The 8,883-nt window shown below is 56.2% G+C and overlaps 1 protein-coding gene across 1 annotated transcript in view; it reads right to left on the bottom strand.

Moving 5' to 3' along the window:
- Positions 1-673: 673 nt before the first annotated feature.
- Positions 674-8,883, bottom strand: part of PUSL1 (pseudouridylate synthase like 1) — a 55,715-nt gene continuing 47,505 nt past the window's right edge. The window contains exons 6-8 of the mRNA XM_006018813.3: positions 8,186-8,240; positions 2,747-2,909; positions 674-859 (exon numbers count right to left, since the gene is read on the bottom strand). Coding sequence (XP_006018875.1) covers positions 828-859; positions 2,747-2,909; positions 8,186-8,240 — 250 coding nt within the window. The 3' untranslated portion in view covers positions 674-827. The remainder of the gene's footprint in view (positions 860-2,746; positions 2,910-8,185; positions 8,241-8,883) is intronic.

Raw genomic sequence — 8,883 nt, 5'->3', positions numbered from 1 at the left:
TCTTTTCTCTCTCTCTACCCAGCACTGCATCTATGCCTGGACCACTGGTAAGATCCAGAACAACCTGTAGTGTGGCTCAAATAGTAAAGCTACAGGAAAGCTTCTGGTTTGCTCTCTATCTCACCCACAAACTCTGAGGCTTGTCTCAGATTCTTTCGTCTTTGTAGAAAGCAGAAATGGCCTTTATCTTAAGAGAGCAGGAGCCAATCCTATAGACAGAAAAGGAGCTCTACTTTTACTCCCAGCAGCTGACCTGGGAGATGAACCTTGGCCTCCTGACGGGATGAATTAAGCCTAACCCAAGTGTCATCATTAAACGTGCCCAGAAACTAATACCGTGTGTGTGTGTGTGCATGCATACATGAGTGTGAGTTGTGTGTGTGCATGTGACTACTAAGATCCAATTGCACATGGCTGAGCAAAACTTGAGCTAACACAGCCAGCCCCCCTCTGCTCACTGCCCATCGGACAACTGCTGGTGACAACTTTTAAGACTGACCTGGGCACTGCAGCTCTAAGAGGCTGGAAACCCCCCTCTTCCCCCACGTGCACCCACACTTCTGTGCCCTTCCCTGTGGGTGGGTGGCAGGGAGGGCCCGTACCATTGCTTTGACCCACATAGCTTAGGAGCTACAAGCCCAGCGTTACCATTCCTTGGAAGGCGCCGAGGGCGAGGACAAAAGATGGGAAGATGCCTCTAGTCACAGTCAAAGGGGTTTATTGAGACCCAGGCACAGATCATGGTACAAAGAGTCCTAGAAGCCTCCTCTGCACATCTCCCGGTGCCAGGGCCATTCCCCGCGCAGCGGCGTCTCAGCACAGAGATGCTATTCTCCCGCCGCGCTGGCTGCCTGCAAGTCTGCAAGGGGAAAGAAGGGGGAACATTGATATGGAAAGCGAGGGAGCTCAGCCCCACCTGGAAGCACTTAAGGCTCTGGGCTCCCTCGTTTCCTGCCTGGGCTCCATCCCATGAAGGTGGGCAGATGGCTTAGCGGCTCCGCCGCCAGCTCCAGCCAAGCTGCAGCCTTTCCAAGGCCAGGCCGAAAGCTCTGCTGTGTATCCAGGCAGCTCCCACCACTCTCTGCCCTACTGCAGCCCCCCCGAGGAAAACTGAAGGAGGCCTCTTGTCTGCTTCGGCGGGGCAGAGACTGTTAACCCCACGCACCTGGCCTGAGGAGCAGCAGCCAGGCTGGGCAGTCAGTTTGAGGGTGCCCTTCTCCCAGCTCTCCCCCATGGCCAGGCTCCAGCAAAGGAGAGAGCCGTGGCGAGGTGCGGGTTGACCTGCTGAAGCTTGCTCAGTCCCCCATTTTCACAGTGGGGGAGAAGTGAGACTGCAGATGCTGGAAGGGGGATTCCAGTGCATTTTCTATTCCTAAAAGGGCCCTAGAGAAAGCTCCAGTGAAGAAACCTCTGTCTGCCAGCCAAAAGCAGCAGCTCTGCAGGTTTCCTTTTGCCCTCTGCAGTGACCTGGGCATTGCTCATTAAGGCAGGGAAGCAGTGACAGAAATCACCTGGCAGGATGGCTGGGGATACCCCCAGTTCCTGCCCCTGATGTGGTGTGGCTTTGCACCTAAGACCATCTTTCAGTGCACGTTTCCCTGATCAGAAAGGCAAACAGCAGCCGCACACACTGGGACCCACGGACAAGAGTGCTCCACGCTATGCATCACGTTGCAGGGTAGGGAGGGAGCAGAAGTGGGGAGGACTCGTCTTTCCCTCACACTGCAGGGACCGTTAGCATCACAAGGGAGCTAGAGAGTACTCCCCTGTCCCCCCTATGCCCCCAAAGAGCCCATCACTAATCTCATCGCCTGCACACAAAGTGCGGCAGCTGCAGAGTTTTCCTTTATCCCCTTTAGCAAGGAGCTGAAGCATCCTATTCATAAACCACATTGTCACTGCCCCCCGACATCGCTCCATTGCTTTCTACCTGCGATAAACCTGCTGGTCTCATTCAGAGCATGTAATGCCTCTGGCCTTAGCAGGGAAATTAATTATTATTGTGCTCGCTGATCAGCTCCCAAGTACGAGCGTGACTCTTTAAAATGTGATTAAGCAGCACTTGCACCAGCCACTTCAAAAGGCTGCTGCGGCTAGCCCTGATGCCCTGAGCACTAGACCACATCGTCTGGGCAGGCACAAGCCAGGGAGGCGTGTGCTCTGCACCATGGTGCCCGCATGCTATAGTTATCTGGATGGCACTTGCTGCAAGAGACCCTCTTATCTCTTCATCCCATCACCAGTATCAGAAGGAGGTGGCTGGGTCCAGCCTTAGTTCCCTATGAAGCCCTAAGTACCAGTTCCAGGCTCAGTGCCCTTGCTCTGGGAACAGGGTGAGAGCAGGCACCAGGATTGCTGGATTTTAGACCCTGGTTTGACCCAACTTGCTTTGTATACACAAGCGATAGCAGCTTTCTGGGCTTTGGTTTCCCCGCCATGCAATGGCCCTAGCATACAGGCACTGTCAGGTCATGCCTGCCGACACAGTGCCTTGCACTCAATCATCTGCAAGCCCTTGCAGGCACTTCTACTCATAATATTTGACTAGCCATCTCCCACAACCACTCCCTCGGGGGCACCCAGGGGTGGCGACTTCCCTGTGGGACACTGGATGTGGATTTACTCAGCCCCTGGCCTGGGTAACAGTGAAGGTAGGCGACTGCTCCCCCAGCACACAGCCGACCCTACTGCCACAGAAGAAATCTTTCCAGGGTCCCTTTCACTGATCTTCCAGGCGGTCACTTACCGGCATCATCATACTCCACGGATTTCAGGAAGAGCCCGGCAGCCGGGGCAATGGTGTTTTGAGGGTAGGCCAGCGAGTCTCTCACTTCCAGCAGCTCCTTTATGTGATAAGGCTTCAGCTTCCCTATGCCAACTGCTACCAGCGCCCCGACCATCCTTCGCACCTGGAATGGCAGAGAAGTCAGCTCCAATGGAAAGCGTGAAGAGATCCTTGCACAACCCAAGGTGCTTCCAGCAAAACCCCTCAGCATATCACCTCCCCCGGTTCCCCGGCAGCACGGTCCCAGTGCGCACCAGGACGGCTGAAGCTCAGCCCGCCAAGGACGGGCACTGGGTGCCTCTTGCCCTGGAAGGAGCTGTGCTAATGCACTGAGATGGGTTAAGCAGAGATGGCTCCCAGGAGGGCCAAGGAAATCCCACTGCTGGCTCTAGTGGGGGGAGGAAGGGCGAGGGGCGCATGTCACCGACAGGCGGGTTTGTCTCCAGGCAGCCTCTGCCTCACAGGTGTTTTTAGTGCCTGCTGCCACGCTGGTGGAGTGGGGGACAGCTCCTGGCTACAGTTCCCCAGGCGAGGCCACAACTTCCTGCAACAGGATGCTGCTTGTCACTGCGCCCTAGCGTGGACCCAGGCCGTGCAGGGGTGCAGGCCGAGTGGGGCTTGGGCACAGAGCAGCAGCACCACACGTCCCTCTGTGGCAGGAAGCAGCTCGTGGCTTGCCCAGAACAAAGGCATCGTTTCCAAACACGGGCCAAAAACAAGCGAGTCAGGCTGGAGACCGAGTCCCTGCAGCCACCAGCTTAGGACTTCAAATGCTTCTGAGCTCGGCCAGTCGCTGCTTCCAGGCACCCGGCTCCATGGCCTAAAGCGCGGTCGGGATGCAGCACTACACAGAGCCCATGCAGGACCCGGTGCCAAGCCTGTGCCCCTTGTCCTGAGCCTCTTCAGAAGAGGCCCTTTCCCCCGGCATCCCCGGCAGAGCAGCTGGTGCAGTGATATGGGCGGTGTCTGCCTCCACCCATGCCGCCTACTCCAAAAAGGGTGGTTTTCTACCCAGCTGCTTCCTGTACTAGCAGCACCAACCCGGCCAGTGACCTGACGGCTGCCTGGCATGTTACCCAGGGGCCACTGCTTGTCTCCAGCAGCTGCATTAACCCAGCTGGCAACATCTCAGCAGATGCAGAAGTGAAACCAAGGACACGCTGGGGAATTCTGCCTGTGACGTGCATGGGAGTAACAACCTGATGCATTGCTGCCCTCAGCCGCTGCGGCAGGGGACGGCCGGGCTTTGGGGTCAGACCCCTCACTGCAGCTCTCCCAGCAGCATCCCGGCCTGGACAGCACAACAGGGCAGCTGGACCGATGTCACTACTAGAAGACAAGTCTTCCCTCCTCCTCCCATTAGCTGTACCCAGGTCATTCCCCAGTCCAGGTCATGGAAGGAGGCAGAGGGAAAGGAGGGTTTTCTATATTCCCAAGAAAGTTAAAGGGTAACGTCCCACGTACCCCTCATCACTAGCATCGCGGGCAGTCACTTCCGGGGGTCTCTGGGCAGAATGGAGATGAACCCAAAACAGAACGTGAAGGGTTTGGTCTGGCCCATCTTCCCCACCCCACAACCCTCAGGGTGCTCATCAGGTCCTGGAAATCAGGCCCTTGTGAGGCACCTCCAGGCAGGTGGCCCCAAGTTGCCAGGCCCTGCTGGAGGCTTTGGGTGGGGGTTCCCAAAGCCCTTGGCATTGGCCTAGCACCGCTCCCTCCAGATACATCTATGCCACATCCCCGGCATGTCCCAGAAAAGGTGCTCTCCAGCACCTGCTCACACAGGAAAGGTGGTGAAGCCACGCAGGCCCCAGACGGAGATGTCCAGAGAGGTATCACCCCCAGCTGGGATCCTCTGCCTCACTTTTGGACTTGGTGCGTGCATGCAGAAGTGGGGCAGGGGAGCAGGGTGCTCTCAGGAGTACCCCTCCTGGAGCTGCGGGGATGTGGTGCAGGCAGCACGGAGAGCATGCATACATAGGCTGCCCCTGTGCCCTTGGAAAGGCAGTGCCCACCCTAGGGTGCTGGCAGCCCAAGCTGGAGGAAGCAGTGGGATGAGAACTGGAGCTCCAGCAGCAGCTATAGATAGCCTCACAGCTCACGGTGCAGACACAGAGCTGCGCTTGCCTTGCACCTCCCAGGGGTAAAGGCCTGTCGGCCCAGTGGCCATGCTCCCATGGGCCGCACTAGCCCTGTGCTTTCACGTGCTGCAGGACTGTCAGGCTGAAGGATGTTCTTATCCCCCAGGTAAGTCCCACCGGGGGCCGTCTGTGCCTTGCAGGGAGCTACAAGACAGCCCTGTTCTGCTGCTAGCAAGAAGGGAAGCTTCCGTCTTGCTTTGATGCAAAAAAATCCCCCTCTCCCTTTTGCACTGCAGAGAGCTTGTCAGCAGCATCACGGCCATCCCCGCCCCAGCTGCCCCCGGCTCCCCCGAAACGGCTCCAGGGGAGAGTTGTCCCAACATCCATGCCATCCTCAGCCGCCGTCGGTCTGCGCTCTCTCTCATCGCAGCCCCAGGTGCCGGCTTCGCTCTCTCAGCATAAGACTTTAATCCCTCGTCTCCCTTTGCCCACAGGCAACAATCCCAGCAGGATTCGCTGCGGTTTCTGACAAACTGCTGTAGGCGTGAAGCCTTTTTGGACAGGCCTTCAGAAACCAAAGCCCCACGTGGCTATTAAAGGTCCTGCGGTGTCTCCCAGAAGAGCAGGACGTGCCCAGGCATCTCCCCCCCCCACCTGCTGTTATAAACGGTGATGCCCAGCTGGTCCCCTCCAGCCCACCGCACTGGAGGGAGCTAGCTGTGCGTGCAATTAGAGAGAGCACTTTAGGATAAAAACAGCTAGCGAGGGACAGTGGGATCCTCCCACAGCCTCTCTCTGCGTCAGGGATCCAGGCCCGAGCAGAGGCAGACAAAGATCTCTTCTGCCTCCTCTCGCTGTTTGTTCAGCCTTCAGTCTAAAAGTGTTTTTGCTTCCCAAGATGAAGCAGGGAAACCCTGCGAGTTGCCTCCTGGTTTTTTTTTGCTCAGGAGCAGATCGCTGAAGCCAGAACTCCTTAGGCCCTGAACTGAAAGGGCAGGGGATGCAAGAACATGAACAAGGATTTAAATGGGGGGTTTTCCCACATATCTGCACAGCAAAGGCGTTCACAATACAAAGCTCCCCGATTATCCCCGAGTACAGACTTCCGGTCACATCTCAGTTAAAAACCTCTTCCTCTGTTGCTGCCCTTGGCCACAGCGCTCTCACCTCCATCCACCCTGGGGCCAAATTCCCCACCAGCCTCTGGGTCCTGGGTCCTTCTCTGAACTTACCAGCCATGCATGAGCGCAGACCAAACCTCTGGGAAGGAAGCAGGGCGAGCAAACGGCTGCTAGGCTGCCACAGTCACTCATGCAAACTTGTACCACTCCCACAGCAAGCTTCCCTGGGAATTTCTGGGAGAAGCCATGCAGTGGGGTCGATGGTACGACTGCATGAAGGTGTGCGCGTAGCAGAGAGGTCTCTGCAAGCCAGTGGGGTGAAGAGCTGCGGGGCTGACTGGTCTGCAAGGACTGCATCTGTGTGTGTTTGCTCTGTGAGCACAGGGCTCTCCTCCAGGTGGGCCTCGTGTGGCTGATTGCAGTGTGCATCACCACCAGGTGTGAACCAGGCAGGCTTTGTTCCAGGGCGGTGCCTTAGGTCAAGACAGCCCCTTGCGGGCTGAGAGAGAGACAGAGACCTGTGGAGGGAGCAGCAGCTTGTCCTGCTCCATGTTTTTGCCACACGGTGTCACTGCCGGCTGCAAATCTGCTTCGGGCTCTTGGGTTTGCCAATTCAAGAGGCCGCCGGCAGGGACCTGCGTCAGCCACGTGCTTGGCTTCCACCACCACAGTCACGGTGCTCGGGGGCACAGAATGCCCACGCCACGTGGCAAGTCTCCAGGGGCTGCTTCACCTGCTCCCTTGGTAAAATCCCCCCTCCCCGCAGCGGCACAGGCCCATGCAAACGCTGGGCTGAGTGCCCGCAGGGAGGCAAAGGGCAGGACTAGGTGGGGCTGGGCACTGGCAGGGTTAAGCAGCCAGAACAGCCAGAGCTAGTGGGGGAATTTCCCATCTGATGCCCAAGTGGATCCTCTCGAGTTTCCCACAAAACCTCCCAGGGCAGGAACCTCCGATGGGGCTGAAACGATTCCTTCCCCGTGTTACAGACCAAGCACAAAGCTGTTTTGCTTCTGCTGTGCAGCTAAATCTCCGGTAGCAGGGAATTCCAGCGGTTTTGCTTGTCCTGGGGTGAAAACAGAGCTGGTTTGCCGTAACGGCCTCGAACATGGAGGCTTGCTGTTCTCACGCACACGCAACCTCTCTGCTACTCACTGCTGCCAGCATGTGACCAGCGGTGAGACCCGCAGACCGAGAACTACTCACTCTTTCCTAGCAACGAGACCCATTAAACAGCGAAGCAGGCTCTCCCCAAGGGAAGTGGCAAAAACCCCGCTCCTGAGTCATCTCAGATGGGAAAGGGTTTGAAGCGAGAGCCCAGGCTGGGATAGGGGCTGCCCTGTCCTCGGGAGAGGAGCTGCAGGCTTTTCCCACCTCCCCGTTTACGGTTCTAAGAACTCTTCCAAGCTTCAAAAGAAAAGTGAAACCCCAGGCTGTCGCTGCTGGGCTCAGTGCCTTAAAACTGGGAGACGGCCTGTGCATCGGTTTTAACCATGAAACGGCAGGGATCCGATGAGGTGAATAAGCACTCCCATGCAAAAATGGTCCTGAACCTACAAAACTTTGGGTGCATCTACTATTAGATCTATTAGTCCAAGTTAATGTGCATTACAGGTGTGCATCTACACGTGCACATCCTTAATGTGCATAAAAAATGGTGGAGTTAGGCTACTCATGCCTAAATTGGATTGGATGCAGGTATCCAATTTAGGTGCAAATAGTTCAAGTGCATTAACGCACGTGTAGATGTGTTAAAGCACATTAACACTGTGTGTGCAGACCAACTTGGGACTAATTTTAGTCCCAAGTCAGTTTACACGCAGCATTAATGTGCTTTAATGCCTGCACATGTAGACGCCTGCCTAAACCCACTTAATCCACATTAAGCTAATGCACATTAAATTTAGGTCCACTTAAATGCATGTGTAGATGCAAACTAGAGCCAATGGTCCCAATGGAGCAAACACTACTGAGACAAAGGATGCACCTGGATTCTGGTCCTTTATCACAGATTCGCTCTGCAGCCCCAAGCATGCACTTCACCTTTCAGCCTCAGTTTCCCCAACTGCACAATAGGAACGGCCTCTGCAAGGATGTAGTATCTGCAGGGGGGCTTTCAGATCCTGGAGGGGGGTGAGGCAGGGGAGAGACAGGGGCTGATGGAGGTTCTCAGTGTATGGGGAACCCACCCTGTACAGTACCTGCTTGTAAAGGAAGGACTGGCTCCTGAATTCCAGCTCCCAAAACTGCAACTGCCTAGAAAAAGACACAAAGACCAGCATTTAAAATCCTGCATCCCAGCTTGTCTTCCTTCAACTGGACCCTCCAGGGAGCGGAAGTCACTGGGAAATCACAAGCATGCAGGAGAGTCAAGGTGGAGCTACGAGTTTCCACGTCTGATTTCAAACGGCCTTGCTGATCTGCAAAGGTGAACAGCAAGGCGCTGAAGTGGGAGCTGGGCTGACCTTGCACGGTCAGTCATCTAGCAAGCCCAGCTCCCCAAAGCACATCCCTGACCCGAGCTTCCCTGTAAATCTCAGTCGATGCCATGGGCCAGTTCTGACAAAACTGGCAAATTTCACGGTGCCAAAGGAGAAGTCACGTCAACGGGAGAAATTGCAATGCTGTTTCTCAGAGAGCGCAGGACAGGACCCATCCACCACCCGTATCCCCTCCCCAGCTCATGTCCTCCCTGGAACCTGAAGGACGCCTGCTACACGCAGCACCAAGTGTAGGAGGAACACACGAGACGGCAGGGCGTGCTCTCTGCTCAGCATGCGTGCAGCTCTCTCGGTCACGCTCTGGCCAGCACCATCAGGGTGTGTGGTGAGAGGAAGGGTCCTATCCACACCCAACAGCCACATACACAGAATCATGGAAAATGAGGGTTGAAGGGACC

This window comes from Alligator sinensis, unplaced genomic scaffold (genome assembly GCF_000455745.1).
Source record: "Alligator sinensis unplaced genomic scaffold, ASM45574v1 scaffold569_1, whole genome shotgun sequence".
Taxonomy (NCBI): domain Eukaryota; kingdom Metazoa; phylum Chordata; order Crocodylia; family Alligatoridae; genus Alligator; species Alligator sinensis.
The sequence above is the reverse complement of the archived record's forward strand: the minus strand, read 5'-3'. Positions and strand labels throughout refer to the sequence as shown.